At 51.4% G+C, this 25,509-nt stretch overlaps 1 protein-coding gene across 1 annotated transcript in view; it reads right to left on the reverse strand.

Annotated features, from left to right (window-relative positions):
- Positions 1 to 883: 883 nt before the first annotated feature.
- The window catches only part of RELL2 (RELT like 2), a 32,621-nt gene continuing 7,995 nt past the window's right edge, over positions 884 to 25,509 (reverse strand). The window contains exons 5-6 of the mRNA XM_065409939.1: positions 5,440 to 6,001; positions 884 to 898 (exon numbers count right to left, since the gene is read on the reverse strand). Of these exons, the coding sequence (XP_065266011.1) occupies positions 884 to 898; positions 5,440 to 6,001 (577 nt within the window). The remainder of the gene's footprint in view (positions 899 to 5,439; positions 6,002 to 25,509) is intronic.

The following is a 25,509-nucleotide window of genomic DNA, read 5'->3' on the forward strand; positions in this document are numbered from 1 at the left end:
TTGGGCCTGGCAGAAAGATAATGTGTGTAACACAGTAAATGTAAAGGGGTGTAGGAGAAAAGAAGGTTTGGGCTAGATCTCTGAAGATCAAGCATTGGAGGACCATGATGAATGCTTCTTCCCACAACCTGGGAATAAGTCTCACTGTTCCTTCGATGTTATCCAGGAAAAGGGGTCTGTTTTTATCTATGTTGGTAAAGCATGTGTGTGTGTGTAAGAACGAGATGTACTATTATATTGATTAATGGACATTGGATTCAACCCACGGTGCCTTACGTTAATCGCTATTTCTGTAATGTAACCACTATTGTTAGTTGTAATATTAAGTTTACAGTTCCTATATGGACTATACAACATTTAAAAGCCTATCCTGAGCTCTACAAGGAGGTTTCCCCCATTTCACTGGGAATGGGTCTCACTGCCATTAAGGGACTATTAACTCATCCCTCCTTACAAACTGAGCTGCAGAACTTTTGGGGAGAATGGCAAACTCGAGATTCAACACCACAACCAGGATATCTCTAAGCTAGCAGCCACAGTTAAAAACACAGGCCATCGCTCCTGATTTGCTTGGGTGGAGCCCCAGTGCAACAGGTCTTTTGAATATCATGCTTCACCCCATTGTAGTGATCATCGGTTTCCAAATTATACTAGCAATTGGTCTGGCTCTACTGGTTTGCTGGATCCAGCAACTGATGCGGTGGCTGCAATGGATTGAAGATCAGACCCGGTACCACAGAGTAAGGATGTGATGGGGATACTCGCTCATCACAAGCACCCCATCAACAGGGGGACTCGTTACCTAGCAACTCTGTGTTCTTGGGGAACCAGGGCACAGTACTTAGCCCATCTGACTCACGAAAGACACCCGCCCCCCCAGCCTCTACTTGAACCAAATCTGCATCAGAAGAGAGACTTACAAAAAGCAATGAAAAGGCAGTGGGAGACACAACTAAACCCCTGGGATAAGCATGACAGGATTAAGGAAACTCCCCTAGCCTCATTTGTATCGAAGATGGGACAAGGAGGCATCTCCATTGGCATACAGAATGGAGAACAGAGATTCCAAGGCAAGAACTGCACGGAACTCTGGGACCAGAAAAGCAGGGAAGCGTTGCATGATGGGGGATCTCTGCTCCAGATGTTAATGAACCTATGCCTGCACACACCCAGCTCAGTAGTTATCAGACCAATTCTAGTAATGAATCCTTTATTGGTATCCAAAATAGTGAAGCTCCCTAATTGCATTGTGAGCTCCCTCCAATGAACACCGCCCAAAGCCAGGAATGATCAGCTCCCATGTCTAGCCTGAACAAAACAACTTTGGTATTTTCCCTTGTTTACACATAAACAAATCTAGTGTTCTCCCTTGAACCATTTATGTTTCTCTACAACAGGCCTGCACAACATGTGGCCCGGGGGCCGCATGTGGCCCACGTGGGCTCACTGTGCGGCCCGCGGGGGGGTGAGTAGGCAAGCAGCGGGTGAGGGAGGGGGCCTGAGTAGGTGAGTGGGCGGGCAGTGGCGGGGAATGAGTAGGCGAGCCGGGCAGGTGGAGGGCTGAGGAGGCGAGTGGGCGGGCAGTGGCAGGGGGGGCAGGCGAGCCGGGAGGGGTGGGGGGCTGAGGAGGCGAGTGAGCAGGCAGTGGCGGGGGGTGAGTAGGCGAGCCGTGGGACGGGGGGTGAGGAGGCAAGTGGTGAGTCGGTGGCTGACCTGTTCTACTGATCTGGTCTGGCTCCCATCCCCTCTCCCAAGGCCGGCTCTAGGCACTAGCAAAACAAGCAGGTGCTTGGGGCGGCACATTTCTAGGGGCGGCATTCTGGCGCTGGCCATCATAGGTGCCGACTCCGGGGCATGGGGAAAAAGTGCCCTCGCCACCCCAGCTCGCCTCCGCCTGCTCCCCTGAGCGCGCCGCCGCCGCTCTGCTTCTCCCCCCTCCCTCCCAGGCTTGCCACACGCGAAACAGCTGTTTCGCGCAGCAAGGCTGGGAGGGAGGAGAAGCCAAGCGGCGGGGCGCTCGGTGGAGGCAGCGGAGGTGAGCTGGAGCAGGGAGCGGTTCCTCTACCCCCCCGTTACTTCCTGCGCCCCCCCACCCTAGCTCACCTCTGCTCTGCCTGCTCCCCTGAACGCGCTGCTACTCCGCTTCTCCGCCCTCCCTCGCCTGAGAGGGAGGGGGGAGAAGCGGAGTGGCAGCATGCCCGGGGGAGCAGGCGGAGCGGAGGTGAGCTAGGGCGGGAGGTCACAGGGGGCCCGCAGGAAGCAATGGGGGGGAGAAATATGGCACGCCGGGGGAGGAGGCGGTGCTTGGGATTTGGGGAAGGGGTTCGGAAGGGGTGGAGTTGGGGTGGGGCCGGGGGCAGAGGAGCACGAAAAAGAAAGGGGAGGCGGCCAACATTTTTTTTGCTTGGGGCGGCAAAAATCCTAGAGCCGGCCCTGCCATCTCCAAGGGTAGGGTTACCATATTTAAAAAATAAAAAAAGAGGACACTCCACGGGCCCTGGCCCCGCCCCTTTCCCACCCCGGCCCTGCCCCAACTCCGCCCATTCCCCGCCCCTTCCCCAAAGTCCCCGCCCTAACTCCCCTTCCTCCCTCCCAGCCACGCGAAAAGGGCTGCCCGAGTGCTACCGGCTTCACGGTTTGCCGGGCAGCCTCCAGAACCTGCGCCCCCGGCTGGCGCTTCCCCAGCGCAGCTGGAGCCCAGGAGGGGAAGCGCCCAGCCGGGGGCGCAGGGTCTGGAGGCTGCCTGGCAAACTGTGAAGCCGGTAGCGCTCGGGCTTCGGGCAGCCCCCATGCCTCCGGACCCTGTGCCCCCGGCCAGGCACTTCCCCTCCCAGGCTCCGGCTGCTGTGCTCCTCCCCTGACTCTTCGGCTCTGTTTAAGAGCCAAGCTGCCCGAGCGCTACCAGCTTTGGGCAGCCCCCATGCCTCCGGACCCTGTGCCCCCGGCCGGGCACTTCCCCTCCCGGGCTCCAGCTGCTCTGCTCCTCCCCTGACTCTTTGGCTCTGTTTAAGAGCCAAGCTGCCCGAGCGCTACCGGCTTCGGGCAGCCCCCTTGCCTCCGGACCCTGCGCTGCCGGAGCAGAGCAGCTTGAGCCCGGGAGGGGAAGTGCCCGGTCGGCGGCTCAGGGTCCGGAGGCAAGGGGGCTGCCCGAAGCCGGTAGCGCTCGGGCAGCTTGGCTCTTAAACAGAGCCAAAGAGTCAGGGGAGGAGCAGAGCAGCTGGAGCCCGGGAGGGGAAGTGCCCGGCCGGCGGCTGGGGTCCGGAGGCAAGGGGGCTGCCCGAAGCCGGTAGCGCTTGGGCAGCTTGGCTCTTAAACAGAGCCGAAGAGTCAGGGGAGGAGCAGAGCAGCTGGAGCCCGGGAGGGGAAGTGCCCGGCCGATATTTTTCCCGGACATGTTCAGCTTCTTGGCAATTCCCCCCGGACGGGGGTTTGATTACCAAAAAGCCGGACATGTCCGGGAAAAACCGGACATATGGTAACCCTATCCAAGGGTTGCAGCTGTCTGGAGGTGCCTGCCTTCCACGCGTTCCTCATTCACACCTCATTCATTCAACAGGGCAATTGATTACAAAGTGGGCGGAAGATCTTATTCTACTTCTAGCAAAAAGACATTTTTCTTTTACCTTAATTATACTACCTTAGGGGCCCGCTATAACATATTACCGAGGTTCAATACTGCGGTTTCGGTGGGGCGGCGCTGGGGAAGGAGGGTTTGTTTTCGCGGGGCAGGTGGCACGGGGGGGAGGGGTGTTTCGGCGGCGCTGGGGGGGGTTGTTTTGGGGGGGCTGGGTGGCGCTGGGGGAGGGGGTTGGCGGCGCTCGGGGAGTTTCGGCCCTCAGCTGTTTTCTTTGGAGTAATATGGTCCTCGCCGCTTTACGAGTTGTGCAGGCCTGCTCTACAAAAACCCCTATCCATGCTCAAGTAAGTGTTCTGATGTCTGGATCCAAAATCTGTATCAGTTCCATTGGGACTTCACCTTCTCCTGACTGATCATGCTGGGGGCTCTGCCGGTCTCCAGCACTCCGGACCCGCAGCTACCCCACCACCTGGGACCCCCCAATCGATTCAAGCTTCATGGAGTGGTGAGAACCCAGCTCTCACTCCTCTCTCTCGGTATAGCCTTCTAAACCTGACTTTTATAATCAAGTTTAAGTTAGATTTAACATTATAAATGTTTTGTTTGTTGGCTCCCCTATGGTTATTACCTGGCAATAAATAACTTTCAAGATTAACCTGGTTGTTTCTCTCTCTCCCCTTCGTGGGTGTTTTTTGGTTCCTCATTCGCTCTGCAGCAACGCTCCTCGTACCTAAGCTAAACGATCCCTGCAGCACCCAAAAATTCTGTGGGGTTTGCTCATCAAGTGGGGTTACTACCAGAACAATTGTAACGTGAAAGTGGGGATAGAGACGTGCTGAACCTGGGACATATGAGGGTGGCAGCTAGGAAGTGCTGCTCGACCCAGCCTGCTGAGTCCAGGGACATATAAGGAGTCAGCTTGTGAGTGCTGATTAACCCAGTCCTCTCAGATGCACTCTGTGAGAGAGAGAGAGAGAGAGAGAGAGAGTGTGTGTGTGTGTGTTAGTCTGATTCTGGAGCTGGAAGAACCCAGCCCTGGGGAACCTAGGTCCTGCAGGATAGCTCCATTGGGAGGGACTTGCAGCAGGGAGAAGTAGAGCTCCTTATGAGAACACAAGTGACACAAGCAGTACATTGATAGAAGTACAGAACCCCCTCCCTCCCCCAGAAGAGTAACCCTAATAAATGAGGATACCCCAAAGTAATGGGCAAAGCTAGTAACAGCTGCCCCATGCAGGGACCCCAGCCCTCCCTGAGAACATGCTTGGTCTTTCCCCTGCCCCTCCCAGAAAAGGACCATTTTCTCCCATCAGGGCCTGTAGAAGGTGCCCGCAGCCCCTGGGCTCTGCTCCAGGGAAGGAGACAGATCCACATTACCAATGTCTGGGCAATTTCTGCCTCAAGGAGCTGAGGTCCATCACACTAATGGGCTGAAGTCTGTGGGGCCTTTGCAGGCCTGGTGCTGAGGGAGCTGCTCTCAGAGAGCCCCTCCAGTGGGCAGTTATGCTGGAGTGGGCAGATCTGCTCCCCGTCTCCAGAACCCAAGTCTAAAGGAAACCTGAGCAATGACTCACAGCATAACACTTTGTCTGCTTGTCCTGCACTGCGCCCACTGTGCTGCCTCCACATTGCACTAACTCAGTGGATCTGGGGACTCATGGTACCTGGTCTGCTCAGCAGCACCAAACACTTCCAGGCTTTGGATACGCTGTGCGGGCTTTGATATCTGCCCGAACTTTCTTATCCCCTTGTAGTTTTACACCCCTCAGCCACGACTCCCTGCAGAGTGACTGCTCGGGAAGCCCCACGCGGACTTTGCATACCCTGCACTGGGGATGAGGAAGGAGTGGAGGGGTCCTTACCTGTTGCCCTATGTCCTCCACTCTGGATTCTTTCCTGTTGGCATCCTTGTTTCCTGCCATGGCAGCTCGGGCTCCTTCTTGCACACCTTGGCTCCCTTTAACTTCTGCCGTTTCATTAGCTGCCCCTGGCACAGCCTCCTCCTGCAGGGCATTGTGTGGCTCAGCCCATTTCACCTCCTCCTGCAAGTCTGCAGGGACTCCAGGAGCACAGGGTGCTGGGGTCTGAAGCCCCTCCCCCTTGCTTTGGTCACGTCCATTCCCTGGGGCAAGGTCTTGGAGGTCAAGGTCCTGCAGCGAGCCTGTCTTACCGAACCTCTTCCCCACTGGCCCATTGGTGGGAGTATTTGCCTTGACTGGTGCATTGGGAGGATCCTCCCCTTGGCCTGTTCCATTTGGACAACCCTCTGTCTGGATGGTTCCATTTTGCAGATCCTCCTGATGGAGCTGTTCATTGCTGTGGGCTGCCAGGTCTCTGTCACCAGCTTCCTTGCTGCCATCAGGAAGCGACACATCCTGCTGCTCCGGGAAAATGGGCTTCTTCTCAATGTGGGTCACATGAAACCTACAAGGGCAAAAGAGTCCAGTCACAAGTGGTGATGGCTCCCTCCTACAATCTCATCCAGCCCTTCGGTGTGCCGGCACTGCCCTCCAGCTTCGGACACCTTGTTCCTGTCCTATCGCCATGCCAATGCCGCCCTCAGGCCTTGGACCCCTCATTCCCATCCTATCGCCGTGCCAGCACCGCCCTCCACCTCAGACCCCTTGTTCCCATCCTATCGCCATGCCGGCACCGCCCTCCACCTCAGACCCCTCGTTCCCATTCTATCTCGGTGCGTGTGCTGCCCTACAGCCTCTGACCCCTTGTTCCCATTTTATCGCCATGCCAGTGCCGCTCTCCAGCCTCGGACCCGTCATTTCCATCTGTGATGGGGTATGCATACCCCAAACTAGGAAGGAAAGGGTTAATCCCACACAATGGGCAGAGGAAGTCCTGCCTCTCAAACCCTGCTGGGCATGTTCCAACTGCTGTGCTAGTATAAAGGAGAGCAGCTCAACTCAGTCTGTGCTGACCACCAAGGAGGAAGGACCCGTGGTGGAGGCTCCAGCCCAGAAGCCGTTACAGCCCTTGTCTGCGGGAGCTGGAGATCCCGAGACCCAGACTGGAGACCTGTTGACTACAGCTGACCAGTTGGAGTCAGAGTCCCAGGGAGTTACCTGTGCCAAGGAGCCCAGAGAGCCTGACATCACATAGACTGCAGCTTCAGGAAGCCTGGTAGGAAGTGACCCAGGGAGATGGAGTGAGTGGTATCTCCCACCCATGTAAGGTCAGTGTGTTGCGGTTGAATTCCCCACTGACCCAGTGGTGGACTATTCCGCCATTGTTATGGCCCTGGGTCGGGACCTGGTGTTGTTGAGTGGGCCTGGCTGCCACACCCTTTGGTGGCAGCCCCCAGATTTGGCCATTAGGCTGTGCATCCCTGCACTCAAGGGCCACTGTACTGACTCTGGACACTAGGCCGCTCTACCTTGCACTCAAGGGCCGCTATATTGACTCTGGCTGCTAGGTCGCTTTGCCCTATGCTCATGGGCCGCCACATTGTCTCAGGCCATTAGGCCATGCTGTAAGGATAAGGCCTTTTCTTGTAGCCCTATTGTAAGGCCAAAAGTCTTTGTCTGCAGCCATATTAGGAGAGCAGTAGCCATTAGCTAAGAAGCAGGAAGGCACATCCTCACATTTCATCTAAATGACATTAAAACAACGTAATATCAGGCTGTTAAGAAGGCAGTCCTGTCCTAATAGCACCCACCATCACCAGATAAAGAAACAGAGCTTAAGATGGTTAAAGAAAACTTAGTTTGATAGCATCCTGTCTGGCAAGAAATCACTTATTAATAGTTGTGGTTGTGAAATCCTCATTTCTTTATTGTTTTATCTTTATGGTCCCCACTTCTCTATTGTTTGTCTGTATGATCTGTCTGGTTCTTTGATTGTTTCTGTCTGTTACATAATTAATTTTGCTAGGTGTAAATTAATTAAGGCGGTGGGGTATGATTAGGTTAGAGAATTTTGTTACATGTTAGGATTGGATAGTAAAATTTTAGTAAAATGATTGGTTAAGGTATAGCTAAGCAGGACTCAAGTTTCACTATATAAACTGTGGGCCAAGAAGGAGACCAGCAGAGAAGAAGCAGAAGAATAATAAGAAGGAAAGACCTGGAAGAAGAAGAAGAAGTCACCTCTAAGGCTACATCTACACTTCCGCGGTAGGTCAACCAACGCTACGCAACTCCAGCTACGTGAATAACGTAGCTGGAGTCGATGTACCTTAGGACGACTTACTGCGGGGTCTACACCACGGGGGGGTTGATGGCAGGGCCAGCTCCAGGGTTTTGGCCGCCCCAAGCAGCCAAAAAAAAATAATTTTTTTTTGATCTGCGGCAGCAATTCGGCGGGAGGTCCTTCGCTCCGAGCCGGAGTGAGGGACCATCCGCCGAATTGCCGCCGAATAGCTGGACGTACCGCCCCTCTCCGGAGTGGCTGCCCCAAGCACCTGCTTGACAAGCTGGTGCCTGGAGCCGGCCCTGGTCGACGGGAGAAAATCTCATTGGGGGTAGAGTACATGGGTCGATTGGAGAGTGATCTGCAGTCGATTTGGTGGGTCTTTCCTAGACCCGCTAAATCGACTGCCAGTGGATTGATCTCAGAGCATTGATACTGGCTGTAGTGTAGACCTGCCCTGAGACACAGCCTAAGATCAAAGCTGATAAGAATTCTCTGCACGACCGTGATGTGCAGCAACCAGAATCCAGACAAGGCTGACCTTGCCTGCCAACAGGGAAAGTCTGCCAGCCTGATCAGGATTGGTGAACATGGCATTGTATGCTTAGTATGTGTATTCTGCTTGGTAATTGTTAATAAATAGAGGATAAGGATACTACTGTGTAAGGGTATGTCTACACTACGAAATTAGGTCGAATTAATAGAAGCCGGTTTTATAGAAATCGGTTGTATACAGCCGATTGTGTGTGTCCCCACATAAAATGCTCTAAGTGCTCTATTCGGCGGACCGCGTCCACAGTACCGAGGCTAGCGTCGACTTCCGGAGCATTGCACTATGGGTAGCTATCCCACAGTTCCCGCAGTCTCCGCCGCCCATTGGAATTCTGGGTTGAGATCCCAATGCCCGAATGATGCAAAACAGTGTCGCGGGGGGTTCTGGGTACATGTCGTCAGGCCCCTCCCCCTCCGTCAGAGCAACGGCAGACAATAGATTCACGCCTTTTTACCTGGGTTACCTGTGCAGACAACATACCACGGCAAGCATGGAGCCCGCTCAGCTCAGCTCACCGTCACCATATGTCATCTGGGTGCCGGCAGACGTGGGACTGCATTGCTACACAGCAGCAGCAGCTAACTGCCTTTTGGCGGTAGACGGTGCAGCATGACTGGTAGCCTTCATCGGCGATCTGGGTGCTGGCAGCCGTAGGGCTGCATTGCACCAGCCCTTGCCTTTTGCCTTTTGGCAGTAGATGGTTTATTATGACTGGTATCCGTCGTCATCGTACTGCAGTGGCTGTCAATCATGGGAACCTGGGCAGACATGCTCAGTCCTATCGAACTGTCTTGACAATGATGGCTATCAGTCGTAGTATACTATTTTCTGCCAAGTGCCCAGTATTTTCTGCTAAGCACCCAGAAGAGGCCGAGGGCGATCTGGGTGCTGGCAGACGTGGGGCTGCATTGCTATACAGCAGCAGCCCCTTGCCTTTTGGCAGTAGATAGTATATTACGACTGGTATCCATCGTCGTCATACTGCAGTGGCTATCAGTCTTAGTACACTAACTGCCAAGCGCCCAGTATTTGCTGCCAAGCACCCAGAAGATGCCGAGGGCTATCAGTCATGCTGCACCGTCGTCTTAAGATGTAAAAAATAGATTTGTTCTGTATTCATTTGCTTCCCCCTCCCTCCGTCAAATCAACGGCCTGCTAAACCCAGGCTTTTGAGTTCAATCTTTGGGGGGGGCCATTCTGTGTGACAGTTGTTTGTGTTTCTCCCTGATGCACAGCCACCTTTGTTGATTTTAATTCCCTGTACCTGTACGCCATGTCGTCACTCGCCCCTCCCTCCCTCCTTCCCCTGGTCCGTCAGATACTAGTTTCGCGCCTTTTTTCAGACCAGACGCCATAGCTAGCACTGGAATCATGGAGCCCGCTCAGATCACTGCGGCAATTATGAGCACTATGAACACCACGCGCATTGTCCTGGAGTATATGCAGAGCCAGAACATGCCAAAGCTAAACCAGGACCAGCCGAGGAGGCGATTGCAGCGCGGCGATGAGAGTGATGAGGAAATTGACATGGACATAGACCTCTCACAAGGCACAGGCCCCAGCAATGTGGAAATCATGGTGTTACTGGGGCAGGTTCATGCCGTGGAACGCCGATTCTGGGCCCGGGAAACAAGCACAGACAGGTGGGACCGCATCGTGCTGCAGGTGTGGGACGATTCCCAGTGGCTGTGAAACTTTCGCATGCGTAAGGGCACTTTCATGGAACTTTGTGACTTGCTTTCCCCTGCCCTGAAGCACCAGAATACCAGGATGAGAGCAGCCCTCACAGTTGAGAAGCGAGTGGCGATAGCCCTGTGGAAGCTTGCAACGCCAGACAGCTACCGGTCAGTCGGGAATCAATTTGGAGTGGGCAAATCTACTGTGGGGGCTGCTGTGATCCAAGTTGCCAGGGCAATGAAAGACCTGGTGATATCAAGGGTAGTGACTCTGGGAAACGTGCAGGCCATAGTGGATGGCTTTGCTGCAATGGGATTCCGAAACTGTGGTGGGGCCATAGACGGAACTCATATCCCTATCTTGGCACCGGAGCACCAAGCCACCGAGTACATAAACCGCAAGGGGTACTTTTCAATGCTGCTGCAAGCCCTGGTGGATCACAAGGGACGTTTCACCAACATCAACGTGGGATGGCCGGGAAAGGTACATGATGCTCGCGTCTTCAGGCACTCTGCTCTGTTTCAAAAGCTGGAGGAAGGGACTTTCTTCCCGGACCAGAAAATAACCGTTGGGGATGTTGAAATGCCTATCGTGATCCTTGGGGACCCAGCCTACCCCTTAATGCCATGGCTCATGAAGCCGTACATAGGCAGCCTGGACAGGAGTCAGGACCTGTTCAACTACAGGCTGAGCAAGTGCCGAATGGTGGTGGAATGTGCATTTGGACGTTTAAAAGCGCGCTGGCGCAGCTTACTGACTCGCTCAGACCTTAGCGAAAAGAATATCCCCATTGTTATTACTGCTTGCTGTGCACTCCACAATATCTGTGAGAGTAAGGGGGAGACATTTATGGCGGGGTGGGAGGTTGAGGCAAATCGCCTGGCCGCTGATTACGCGCAGCCAGACACAAGGGCGGTTAGAGGAGCACAGCAGGGCGCGGTGCACATCAGAGAAGCTTTGAAAACGAGTTTTGTGACTGGCCAGGCTACGGTGTGAAACTTCTGTTTGTTTCTCCTTGATGAACCCTCCGCCCTCCCCGACCCGGTTCACTCTACTTCCCTGTAAGCCAACCACCCCACCCTCTCCTCCCCCCTTCGAGCACCGCTTGCAGAGGCAATAAAGTCATTGTTACTTCACATTCATGCATTCTTTATTAATTCATCACACAACTAGGGGGATAATTGCAAAGGTAGCCCGGGATGGGTGGGGGAGGAGGGAAGGAAAAGGACACACTGCAGTTTAAAACTTTAACTCTTATTGAAGGCCAGCCTTCTGATGCTAGGGCAAACATCTGGGGTGGAGTGACTGGGTGGCCGGAGGCCCCCCCACCGTGTTCTTGCGCGTCTGGGTGAGGAGGCTATGGAACTTGGGGAGGAGGGCTGTTGGTTACACAGGGGCTGTAGCAGCGGTCTCTGCTCCTGCTGGCTTTCCTGCAGCTCAACCATACGCTGGAGCATATGAGTTTGATGCTCCAGCAGCCGGAGCATCGACTCTTGCCTTCTGTCTGCAAGCTGACACCACCTATCATCTTCAGCCCGCAACTTGCTCTGTTCATCCCACGATTCAGCACGCCACCTCTCCTCTCGTTCATATTGTGCTTTTCTGTAATCAGTCATTGACTGCCTCCACACATTCTGCTGTGCTCTGTCAGCGTGGGAGGACATCTGGAGCTCTGTGAACATGTCATCCCGCGTCCTACGTTTTCTCTTTCTAATCTTCACTAGCCTCTGTGAAGGAGAAACATTTGCAGCTGGTGGAGGAGAAGGGAGAGGTGGTTAAAGAAGACACATTTTAGAGAACAATGGGTACACTCTTTCACGTTAAATTTTGCTGTTCACATTACACAGCACATGTGCTTTCGTTACAAGGTCGCATTTTTCCTCTTATATTGAGGGCCTGCCGGTTTGGTGTGAGAGATCACTCACGCAGTGCCAGGCCACAGATTTCAGCTTGCAGGCAGCCATGGTAAGACACAGTCTTTTGGCTTTTTTAACCTTCTTAACATGTGGGAATGGTTTCAAACAGTAGTGCTCTCATTTCCCATACCAAGCACCCGTTGGGTTGGCCATTTAAAATGGGTTTGCAATGTAAAAGGAGGGGCTGCGGTTTCAGGGTTAACATGCAGCACAAACCCAACTAACTCCCCTCCCCCACACACCCAATTCTCTGGGATGATCACTTCACCCCTCCCCCCCACTGCGTGGCTAACAGCGGGGAATATTTCTGTTCAGCAGAGCAGGAACGGGCACCTCTGAATGTCCCCTTAATAAAATTGCCCCATTTCAACCAGGTGACCGTGAATGATATCACTCTCCTGAGGATAACAAAGAGCGATAAGGAATGGATGTTGTCTGCATGCCAGCAAACACCGGGACCATACGCTGCCATGCTTTGTTATGCAATGATTCCAGACTACGTGCTACTGGACTGGCGTGGTAAAGTGTCCTACCATGGCGGACGGGATAAGGCAGCCCTCCCCAGAAACCTTTTGCAAAGGCTTTGGGAGTACATCCAGGAGAGTTTTCTGGAGAGGTCCCTGGAGGACTTCTGCTCCATCCCCATACACGTTAACAGACTTTTCCAGTAGCTGTACTGGCCGCGATTGCCAGGGCAAATTAATCATTAATCATTAAACACGCTTGCTTTTAAACCATGTGTAATATTTACAAAGGTACACTCACCAGAGGTCCCCTGTGTGCCCTCAGGGTCTGGGAGCACGCCTTGGGTGAGTTCGGGGGTTACTGGTTCCAGGTCCAGGGTGATAAACATATCCTGGCTGTTGGGGAAACCAGTTTCTCCGCTTCCTTGCGGCTGTGAGCTATCTACATTATCTCCATCCTCATCTTCCTCGTACCCCGAACCCGCTTCCCTGTGTGTTTCTCCAGTGAGGGAGTCATAGCACACGGTTGGGGTAGTGGTGGCTGCACCCCCTAGAATGGCATGCAGCTCCGCGTAGAAGCGGCATGTTTGCGGCTCTGCCCCGGACCTTCCGTTTGCTTCTCTGGCTTTGTGGTAGGCTTGCCTTAGCTCCTTAATTTTCACGCGGCACTGCTGTGCGTCCCTGTTATGGCCTCTGTCCTTCATGGCCTTGGAGACCTTTTCTAATATTTTGCCATTTCGTTTACTGCTTCCGAGTTCAGCCAGCACTGATTCATCTCCCCATATGGCGATCAGATCCCGTACCTCCCGTTCTGTCCATGCTGGAGCTCTTTTGCGATCCTGGGACTCCATCACGGTTACCTGTGCTGATGAGCTCTGCGTGGTCACCTGTGCTCTCCACGCTGAGCAAACAGGAAATGAAATTCAAACGTTCGTGGGGCTTTTCCTGTCTACCTGGCCAGTGCATCTGAGTTGAGAGCGCTGTCCAGAGCGGTCACAATGAAGCACTGTGGGATAGCTCCCGGAGGCCAATAACGTCGAATTCCGTCCACACTACCCCAATTCCGACCCCCTAAGGCCGATTTTATCGCTAATCCCCTCGTCGGAGGTGGAGTAAAGAAACCGGTTTAAAGGGCCCTTTAAGTCGAAAGAAAGGGCTTCGTCGTGTGAACATGTCCAGGCTTAATTCGACTTAACGCTGCTAAAGTCGACCTAAACACGTAGTGTAGACCAGGCCTAAGGCTCTTTCAGGTCCTGCAGACCCACAAAGTACACCCTGAACACTAGGAACTGGGTAAAGGTGGGTGCCCCTAGAGTGTGTGAGTAACAGAGAATTTTGTGTGGGTAACAAATTTGGTGGAGAGAATATGGGCAGCCTAAGGTCGTTTGGAATGAATTGATCTAGCCTAACACAGTAATAGCAGCAGAATACCAGTGACATTTTGTCAAAAAGGGTCACTACCTGTTTGGCAGAATGTTCACCCTGAAGCAACAGGAGGGAAAGGAAACAAACAAGGGATAAGGAGGAGTGGGGGTTAGCTGAAGACCCCACCCTCCTTGCTAAATGGGTAGCAGAATGTGGGGACAAGATTCTTTCCAGGGGAGGGATGCCCTTGAGTCTGCTTGTAAGGGGTTTGAAGCATTCTGTAAGTGCATGAAGCCAAAACCAAAGAAAAAGACTATCAAAGCAGCAGCAGCAGCAGCATGGGCATTATGGAAAGCTGTCACCAATCTCTCCATCTGGTAGCACTCCAGGAAAGACAACTGGAGGATTACAAATTCGATTTGGATGTAGTTAAGGATAATTTGGCTCAGTATAAGGCATCCGAGTGTGCCAGTGCAGGTTCAGCATTACAGAATGCAACAGTTCTACAGGTGAAAACAGGAGAGCGTGAACAACTGAAACTGAAAGTAGAAAACTTGAATGGGGAGCTATCTACATTGCAAATGAAACTGGGGGATACTCAGGCAGCTGTCAGAATGGTGTTACAAGAAATAAGGATCAGGCCCAGACAAGCAGTGACCATACAGTCTGCAGGCAGCGAATAGAGAAATTGGAAAACATGTTGGGAGCCCAGAGGAGCATAGTAGCAGCAGTAAGGGGAGGCGTGAGTGTGGGCACGGTGGATACAGACACCTGGGAGGACACTTGGAATGGGAATAGTTGGATGGATCCTGAAGAGAGAGATCCTGGATGCTCATACTCCCCATGCCCTCCGATGCTTTTCCTGAAGGGCCCTATGCCCCTGCAAAAAGGGAATTGCAGGATTTGAAATTAAAAGCACAGCAACTCAATCTTGTGGCTCGTTACCACGAGGGTGGTAACAAAAACAGAACTTGACCCAAATGATGCACAACAATGAAGGGAAATAAGGCAAAATATTACAGAGATTTCTGATTTTACCCCAGATCAGGTACGGGCAGCTGCTCAGTTATTGGGACTCCTAGAAAGGGACACGTGTCTGGATTGGATGGTGAAGCTGTTGGCACAAACTGGGTGGAGGCCAGCAGATTATGAGGTTCTAGCCCAGGCCTATACTAGTGCTTCTGCCTGGACAATAATATGCAGTGCTGAGAAGCGGTTAGGAATAAACAGTGTTCTTGCTACCAGATGGGACTGAGTGCATGGGTGGCACAGGAAGGCTTTGCCTTCCCAAACAGCCTGACGTCCCCCTGCCCATGCTCCATCTCAGGCCCCATCCTGCCTACTGTTCCCTTTGTGCCAGAGGCTGGGGCAGACAGGCTGGGGGCTGCAGTGCATCCCTGGGGCCGCGCCACGCCACCCGTCCTCCTAGCACTGGGGCCTCGCTGCCTGCCCAGTGCTGGGGATGGGGGCCGCTCCGGCCGCGCTGCCTGCCCACCCACTCAGCGCTGGAGCTGGCAGCTCGGCCGGGGGGCGCCTTCAAGGGCAGCGGGGCCGGCCAGCCGGCAGTTGGGCCCAGTGGTCTGGCCCAGGGTGGCTGGATGCCGGTCGGGGATTGGGCCGGGCAGCGCCTGGGGGGGCTGGGTCCACGCTGCCAGGCGCTCTGGTGCTCCGGGACTGGGGACACTAGCCTGGGGCAGGGACCAGCAGCCACCGTGTGTGTGTGGGAGGGGGGCACTAGGCAGGGGCCAGTAGCCACAGTGGGTGCTGGGCTCTGGTGCACGCAGAAGGGGTGGGGCCTTGGGCGGAAGGGGCAAGGCTGGGGGGCTAGCCTCCCCAAGCCAGGGGTTCACCCACCTCCCATGACTGGGTGAAGGAAGTAATGAAGGATCCACCATTGTGGATTTAGCCAACGGGTTCCTAAGGGCACATAGTGAAGAGCCAGCAGAAACATCCACCCCCTCCATTAATGCTATACATAGGTGTGCGTCTGTAAAGGCCCAGAAGGAGGACAAGCAGAAGAAGAGAGCACATGGGTGGACAAGTTTCTTGGGGTATGGGCTAAACATAAATTGGAGTGTGGGAAAATTGATGCTGAGGTTTTAATTTGAGGGCTTGACCCCCCTCCACAGCGTCAATACAAGTATCCTCAGGAGGCAGAGGAAGGAATAAAATCTACCCCTGAAAGCTTGTTAGAACAGGATGGTATTGTGCAAATGGCTAGTACTAATAATGCCCTGATTTGGCCTGTACTGAAAGGGGATGGGAAAACCTGGCGAATGCCAGTGGATTTTAGAGCATTAAATGCAGTAACCCCTGCCACTGCTCCAGTAGTGGCTAAGTACCAAGAAGTAGTTGCTGCAGTAGAAGCCGGGGCACAGTGGTGCTCAGCAATAGATTTAGCAAATGCCTTCTTTGCCATTCCCTTGCACCCTGAGTCTTGGTACAAATTTGGTTTCACTTACAGGGGACAAGAGTTCTGTTTCACAAGAGTCCCCCAGGGTTTTCATAATGCACCCGCAATTTGTCACTCCCATGTGGTTAAGATGTGGGGAAAATTGACACCTGAAGACCAAAAGAGAGTAATTTCCTATGTTGATATATTGGTGCATGGGGACAATAGGGAGGAGGTTGGTAGGATCACTGAGCAGGTGTTACAAATCATCCAAGATGCCGGATTCAGGGCTAGCAGAGCCAAGGCCCAACTGGTAAAGCAAGAGGTAAAATATTTAGGGATCATATTGGGAAAGGAAGGATGAACCCCAGATCCACAACTGGTAGAACTGATTGGAAAACTTCCCGCCCCTACTGATATGGCAACCTTAAGAGCTCTTTTGGGAACCCTAAACTTCTCGAGAGATTTTATTGAAATGTCTGCTGACAAGAATCGCCCACTGTATTTTCTCCTAAAGAAAGGACAGCAATGGGAGTGATCAAGCAAAGGTATTACTGACCCTGAAACAGGATTTGGCCCAGGCCTTAGCATATCCAAAGGTGGGAGAACCATTCATCCTGCAACTGGCTAGTACTGATGTAGTGCTGGGAGCAGTGCTGTTACAGAAGCAAAGCACAGGGAAATTACAAATTGTGGCCTATAGGTCCAAAACACTGAATTACACTGAGCAAAATTTCCCCCCCTGTGAGAATGAGTGCTGGGCCTTAGTGTGGGCCTTGCAGCATTGGGAGTATATAGTTGGAGGGTCCAAAGTCATAGTACAAATAGTACATTCCCCATTGAAATACATATCAGGAAAAGTGCAGGAGGGGCAGGTATCTAATCCTAGGTTGGCACACTGGACTCTGGCCCTTGTAAATCAAGGGACATCTGTAGAAAAGGGAAAGGTACTACCCCCCGTACCATACGGCCTAGCAGTGCAAGGGCAGGAGCATGAGTGTCCCCTGCCAGAGTATAAAAAGGTGGAGTGACCAATGAAATCAGGACTTACCCTACAGAAAGCTCAGGAGAAAAATGGGGGCTGCTCAAGGAAATCGATTCAGACCAAAGCCCACACTTCATTGGGGAAACTATGCAGGAACTGTGTAAAATACTTGGCATTAAGCAAAGGTTACACATTGCGGGACGCCTCCAATCCTCAGGACAAGCGGAATGAACTAACTGCACTCTAAAGGATGCTCTAAGAAAAATGGTAAAAGAAAATGGAAAAGATTGGGATGAAAAACTGCCTATGATTCTAATGGCCTTAAGGTCGGTCCCAGCCAGTCATGGTTATACTCCCTTTGTAGCAATGACAGGAAGGGACATGAGAACACCCCCAACAGTGGTGGCTCAATATAGATATTCCAGATGAGTGGCAACCCAAAGAGGCATTAACAGACATCCACAAGAAAATAGCAGAACAATTCATAGAATCATAGAATATCAGGGTTGGAAGGGACCTCCAAGGAGGGAGACTCCACCACCTCCCTAGGTAACGCATTCCAGTGCTTCACCACCCTCCTAGTGAAATAGTGTTTCCTAATATCCAACCTAGACCTCCCCCACTGCAACTTGAGACCATTGCTCCTTGTTCTGTCATCTGCCACCATTGAGAACAGCCGAGTTCCATCCTCTTTGGAACCCCCCTTCAGGTAGTTGAAGGCTGCTATCAAATCTCCCCTCGTTCTTCTCTTCTGGAGACTAAACAATCCCAGTTCCCTCAGCCTCTCCTCATAAGTCATGTGCTCCAGAACCCTAATCATTTTTGTTGCCCTCCGCTGGACGCTTTCCAATTTTTCCACATCCTTCTTGTAGTGTGGGGCCCAAAACTGGACACAGTACTCCAGATGAGGCCTCACCAATGTCGAATAAAGGGGAACGATCACGTCCCTGCTGGCAATGCCCCTACTTATACAGCCCAAAATGCCGTTAGCCTTCTTGGCAACAAGAGCACACTGTTGACTCATATCCAGCTTCTCATCCACTGTGACCCCTAGGTCCTTTTCTGCAGAACTGCTACCTAGCCATTCGGTCCCTAGTCTGTAGCTGTGCATGGGATTCTTCCGTCCTAAGTGCAGGACTCTGCACTTGTCCTTGGGTGTTAACATAAAAAAGATGGATAAAAGGCGGGTCTGGGTAAAGAAGCCTGTTGAATGGGAGGTTGGAGATCAAGTGCTGTATCAGAAATTTTCAGAACAAGATCATTCTTTGGGAATGAAATGGGAAGGCCCAGTAGGCATTGTGGAAAAGGCCAGCCCAATAGTATACCAGGTAGAAATCTGGTCAAAAAGGCTAAACAAGCCAAAGTTAAAATGTTCCATTTGTCACAGCTTAAACCACAGAAAGGGGATTTCAAGCAGTAACCTCCAATTAGCCCCACTAAGGGGAGGGGGGCATTAGAATTTTTTATTTTTTTGTCTTTCAGAGTTCAGAAGAACACAAGTGACCTGGACACCGTGATTAAGAAGCTGCTGTTGTGACTGTGTGTGTATGTGTGTTATGTTACATGTTGTTTGTCTGTTAGCAAACCCAATTCGCTGGTCTGTAGACATTGACGCAGTCAATGTATGGAGAAATGATTTCTGGATGATGGTACAATGTTGGATTAATCCATCAGTATTCAATCACACCAGCTGTTGCTTGTGTTGGGAAAAGAGGTTTGCCCATTACTATAACATAATGGCTGGTGGGCTATCACCAGAAGCCCCATTCCAATCTAGGTTGTCATTAATGACTGGATACTCCAACACTATGATGGGAAATTGCATGGGACCAAAAGCCACAATATATAATATTGACTGTCTTAAACTCACAGGAATAAGAAGGGGTCAATCCTCTTAGGATCCCTGTATTAACCCCAAAATGTGGGATACTGAAGGTCATAGGGTTTGCTTGGCAGACAGGAGGGGACATTGATATTAGGATGTTAATGGGGTTTAATAAGCCTCATCTGCTTCAAATCTGGGAATCAAGGCCCAGCACACTATTTCCTCAGGACAACAATTGCAAATATCAGGAAACTGCACCAATGCACCTTTGCAGGTAGATAGCCAAGATATAGGTGAAATGGGACCCCCCAGAATGGATTAAAGAAACCCAGGGCAGTGAATGTACTAAAAAACAACCTAAAGTTCAATTACAATATCAGTGTCTGACTAATTTTCATAATATCCCTGCCCAACTAGGTGAATATGTTTTGCAAAACATCTGAGTAATTTTAAATTTTAAAATAATTGCCACTGAACCTGATATGCAAAAATCAAGAAGACATCTATTAAATGAACCACATGTGGTAAAATTGGATCATAGGAAACAAGTTATTATATCACCAATACAATCTCTAATGCAAATTGAGCTGGACCTCACTGGGTTAAATGTGTCCAAGGTCATACCCCAATGTGCCCCATATGTACAAATGCTCTATAAGGGGTGGGCAGCATGGTTAAAATTATGGTACATTGAAAAATCCATACGAAAAAGAACCCCAAGGGGTATATTGGAAACTGTTTTGGGTGGAACTGGATTAGGAGTTGGAGTACTGGATGCTACTAACACAGAAGTAATGGTAAACAAACTAAGTTATGTTATAGCTGAAATACAAGAATTGGGAAAACCCATCAGTGCATCCTTATCAAAATTAGGAATGGGGCAATAATTATTTTCTAAAATACTGCCTGTATGGCAACAGCAAGGTGAAAAGGGTTTGTTACTTTTAGAAGGAACTATGAAATCAATACAAGAAAATGTGTCCCTAGCATTAGCCTGTACAGAGGCCCAGGAAATAAATCAGCAATTGGTCATTCAAATAATCCGGGAAGGCATGCGAGGAAATTTGCCTTTGAAAATAAAAAAGTTGTTGTGGGAAAATGTTACAGAAGGGGAAAGACAATTAATGGCATGGTGGAAATTGGTAAATTTTACCCTAAATAAAGATCAAATGGTTTTAGGAGCATATGCAGTAACTGTACACCCCAGTCTCACTACTGGTATATATCCAGTGGTACCTGTGGGAATCCAGTTAACAAAATATTTGGTTATGTATTCTGCTGATCACCGTTCCTGGGCATATAAAGAAAACCAACAATGGAAAACCATTGACATGTTTCAGTGTGTAGCCCATGAAAATTTGGGATATGTGTTTGACGATCAAAATTTACAAGAAAGAGATGAATGTTTCTATGTTAAAGACAAAAGAACCCGAAGATGTATGTTTGATATATTCACTGAACAAAAGTTGGCTGTTGTATATGCAGGAAGGAGATGTGTTTGTTTTAGAAGTCATTGTCCAATGGTAGGAATAGAAGATAAGGAATTGTATTTTATGACTTATTTAGTTGTTAGATGTTTTTGCAATATTACAAAGATTAAAAGTTGTGATTTTGAATACTATGTACCTGTATGGACTGTAAAATACTTGAAGTTTAGACCATAATTGTATCACAATGTAACACCTGTAACCTTATGCATGCCTATGACCATGATAAGAAAATTGTTACATTTGCATTTACAAGATATTGCACAGACAGGAGAACAAATACGTATTGAAGTACAACATGATAATACAGAAATCACTCATGTACTGAAAACTATTGCAGATGCAGGACATCACTCCTGGTGGGAAACATTATTAGGGTGTGTAGTGAGGCGGAGTGGCCTCCCACAGACCCAGAGAGGGAGGGGCCACTTGCAGAGCCCTGGTGGGTGGAGCCATGCCGTACTCATCCCTCCCACTGGAAGTCAGTGTGCGGGACAGGACATACAAAAGGCGAGTCTGCAAGCTCAGTTGGGTGGCAGCCGCTGAAGGAGCCAGACACTTCCTGCCTGCTCCTGAACTGGGAGACTGCTGCGGACCCCGGCGGTGCTGAGGACTGGCCAACGCTGCCAGAGCCACACACTGACCAAGCCGAGGAGGAGTTGCCGGGACTGCTGCTGGCCTTCTACCCGGATGATGCAGAGGACCCCTTACCGACCCAGGTACGCCCTGAGAGGGAGATAGGAAGTAGCCCAGGGGAACTAGACAACTGTCTAGTTGAGAGCTGGCCTGCGACCAGGTCAGCGTGTTGCGGGAGGATCCCCACTGACCCAGTGGTGGACCCCTCCACCACTCCTAAGGCCCTGGGCTGGGACGCAGTGGAGTTGGGCAGGCCTGCATCCCCCCCCGCCACTCCACCCCAGTGACAGTACTCCCCCTCCGTAGGCCAGGAGGCCTGCATCCGCCTACTGTCCACCGAGTGAGAACACTAGGCTCTAACCCTGCCTGAGCTCTCCTAGACTCTGTTTGGGTGCTCTACTCCTACCCTAGACTGTGTTGGGGGGTTCTGCCTCAGCCTGAGCCCAGAGGATTTGTTGCCCCGCCCTAAGGGCCTGAACTGTTGGTTTGCGGCTTGGACCTGAGTGCAGACCCGAGACCCAGACTCTGTACCGCCCCGCCCTGACTAAGGGCTCAGTTTACTGTTTATTTGCCACTCGCCCCTGAGTATAGGTCCAAGCCACCAACCCTTCACTGCCCTGATTGCGGGATAGAGACCCTAACTGCCTATCACTCTACCCGGACTGCCAACCAGAGCTACAGGCCAAGAGTGACTCAGCTAATTCCCCAACCGTGAGCAACGCCCTGCGACGTAGTGAAGCGGAGTGGCCTCCAACTGACCCAGAGGAGGAGGGGTCACTGCTAACCCACTACAGGGTGGTCACCTTCTGCAACTAGTATGCTAAATATAATGGTTCACCCCATTGTGATCATTGGAATCCAGTTGGCTTTATTAGTGAGCATAATAGCTTTGGCTTGCTGCATGAAGAGATCTGTCTGAAGCATACAGGAAGCTGGCATGCAAAGTCAAATAAGGCTCTTGTTAATTATACCCAGGAGGCAAGCCCAAGCTCAGCAGGTGGGGGGAGGTCTAGCTCAGTGGTTTGAGCATTGGCCTGCTAAACCCAGGGTTGTGAGTTCAATCCTTGAGGGGGCCAGTTAGGGATCTGGGATAAAAATCTTTCTGGGGATTGGTCCTGCTTTGAGCAGGGGGTTGGACTAGATGACCTCCTGAGGTCCCTTCCAACCCTGATATTCTAGGTCTGAGTATTAGACTCCTGTAATAGTAATGATGGTAGTAATGATGGCTTTGGTAAAAGCATCATTAAGGAGGGGACTGTAAGGATAAGGCCTTTTCCTGTAGCCCTATTGTAAGGCCAAAAGCCTTTGTCTGCAGCCATATTAGGAGAGCAGTAGACATTAACTAAGAAGCAGGAAGTCACATCCTTACATTCCATCTAAATTACATTAAAACAATGTAATATAGGGCTGTTAAGAAGGTGGTCCTGTCCTAATAGCACCCACCATCACCAGATAAAGAAACAGCGCTTAAGATGGTTAAAGAAAATTTAGTGTGATAGCATTCTGTCTGGCAAGAAATCACTTATTAATAATTGTGGTTGTGAAATCCTCTTTATTGTTTTATCTTTATGGTCCCCACTTCTCTATTGTTTCTCTATATGATCTGTCTGGTTCTTTAACTGTTTCTGTCTATTACATAATTAAGTTTGCTAGGTGTAAATTAATTAAGGTGGTGGGGTATGATTAGGTTAGAGAATTTTGTTACAATATGTTAGGATTTAATAAAATGTTTGGTTAAGGTATAGCAGGACTCAAGTTTCACTATATAAACTGGGGTCCAAGAAGGAGACCAGCAGAAGGAACATAAGAATAATAAGAAGGAAAGACCTGGAAGAAGAACTCACCTGTAAGACACAGACTAAGATCAAAGCTGCTAAGAATCCTCTGAACGACCGTGACGTGCAGCAACCAGAATCCAGATGAGACTGACCTTGCTTGGTCATCAGGGAAAGTCCACCTGCCTGATCAGGATTGGTGAGTATAGCATTGTATGCTTAGCACGTGTATTCTGCTTGGTAATTGTTAATAAATAGAGGATAAGGATATTACTGTGTAAGGCTCTTTCACTGGTAAAAGGTCCTGCAGACCTACAAAGAGTACGCCCTGAGCCCTAGAAATTGGATAAGGGGGGGTGTCTAAATTAAGAGGATTACACCTTGAGCCCTAGGAACTGGGTAAAGGACGGTGCCCCCTAGTGTGTGTGAGTAACAGAGAATTTTGTGCGTGTAACAATGCAGCCCAGAACCAAAGGGCCACTGCTTTGACTCTGGCCATTGTCTGTTGAGGCCCAGGACAGTTAGGTAGACTAATTGCAGTGTCAGCATACTCACAATCCCCCCCAGAGGGGGACGGGGTGTGCATACACCACCACACCATCCTATCTCCATCGTGGTGCCGCCCTCCAGCCTTGGACCCCTCGTTCCCATCCTATCGCTGTGCCGGCGCCCCCTCCAGTCTCTGACCCCTAGCTCTTTTTATATTTTCTTTCAACATACTGTAATTGAATCCTGAACTCTCATTCTGACTCTTCTTCATGCTGGTACGCACATCTGACCCCATCAAACCAACCCCTTCAGATGTCAGTAATGACCTCTGACTTCCACAGGCCATCTGATGTTGGACCTCAGACCCTCCACACCACTTCAGCATGCTGACAACTGACCTCTGACCCTCTTCATGCAAACACCTTCATTATGCACATCCTGAACCCCCCACACCTTGCTCCTGCCCCTTGGCCATGCTCCTCCTGACCCCGATTTCCTTGCTCCTGCCCCTTGGACATGCTGCCCTCCCTAACCCTGATCCTCCTCTTTGTACACATTTCCCTTCATGCTTTGCAGAATGGCTGATGCTCTCATATTTGTCCTGCTAGCTGGACACAAAGCTCTGAGAAGCTGACAGACAGCAGCCACCCGTTTTAACCTCCTGGTGTAAGATGAGACCAGCCTGAAATCATCCTCCAAAGAGGGTACCATTTCAGTTGGGAATACCCTCTCAAGGGAGAAGGCGTGTGTCTCTCTCCATTTGTTTATCCCTCACACCAGTTGGTATAAAGATCATCCAGTTAACTTTCCTACTGACATGCATAGGACAGTCCCACGTGATTTCCAAATGGTGCATTGCCCTGTCTGGCTCAGCTTCTGGAGAGAAGACATTTCCTCTAGCAAATGGAGCATTAGACCTTTCTCCCCTCCCCAGTGCCCAGTGGCCCTGCAAGCCATGAACTTTGAATGGAGCTTTCCCATGTGGCTTAGCCAGCCTCTGATGGAAGAGGGGCCCAGCATTGACACATTCAGCCATTTATTAGTGCTGCTCCACTCTGCCTTTTGCAAGAGTCAATGGAGGCTGCTGGCAGCTTGTCCTCAGGCCCTGCCTTAGGTCCCTTCGCCCCCGACCCCAGAAGACCCCTGGCACCAACAGTGGTGTCAGGGGTCTCCTGCCCCTGCATATCAGGAGAGCACAAGTCACCTGCTGCTGGGTCACTGGGCCTGTGAGCAAAGGGCACTGTGCTGACTATCGGCGAGCATGCATCACTCAGCCAGCAGAGCCAAGCCAGGGAAGTTGGAACTGCCTACTTTCCCTAGGGGGAGAGGACACCGGGATCGGCTTCCCTTTGGCTTTTTATGGAAGGCAAGTAGTCACCGGGCGCTGGGCAGAGGAGAAGCTCTCTCTCTGCCAATATGGATTGTAAAGAGGCAAGGGGTAGGGGCACTTGCCTGAGAGCAAGGAGACCTGGACTCTGATCTTGCTCTGCTACTGGCTCATGGGGTGACTTTGGGTGAGAACCTGTCCTCTCTCTTTCCTCAAATCGATATTAATGTAAGAGGCCAGTGTTGCCATGGATGGACACCCCTCTCTCTGCATAGACACAGTGCTGTGGTGTGGAGCCATAAAGTAGGGGGCCCCTAATGCTCATGTTGCCAGGAACCTGTTGGGCTGCATTAACTAAGAGGGGAGGAGTAAGGGGGCAGGAGAGAGACTTTCCCCAGGACCCCTCTTTTCTCCCTTTCCACTGTGAACCCTAAGAACCCCTTTACTCCAACTGCTACAGGACATACCCAGGGGTGGTGAGTTATATGGGCCCGTGGTGCCCAGGCTCCAGCGATATTCAGGGCCCCAGCTCCACCAATGGTCAGGGCTGGGTCTCTCCCCGGCCCCCACCTGCTGCCCCCACGTGCCTCCCCTGGGCCCCGGAATGTCCCTGCCTCAAGCAGGCGGCTGCCCCCTGCAGCTCTGCGCTGCGCTCTGCTCTGCCGGCTCCCAACATCAACTGCTGCCGCAGAGTACTAGTGCCAGGGCAGGCTGACTCTGACCCTGCCCTTCCGCCTCGGACCCTTCCCTTTTCCGGCGGAACCCTCCACCAGCACAGGGGGCTCCCCTGCCCACAGTCATGACTCCTGCCCCACGCTGCGCAAGGGGCAGCCCCACCCCCCACCCCCAGTGAGGCTACAGTGAGGGGCAGCAGCAAGGGAAGAGGTGCACACATGAT

This window comes from Emys orbicularis, chromosome 8, assembly GCF_028017835.1.
Source record: "Emys orbicularis isolate rEmyOrb1 chromosome 8, rEmyOrb1.hap1, whole genome shotgun sequence".
Taxonomy (NCBI): Eukaryota; Metazoa; Chordata; order Testudines; family Emydidae; genus Emys; species Emys orbicularis.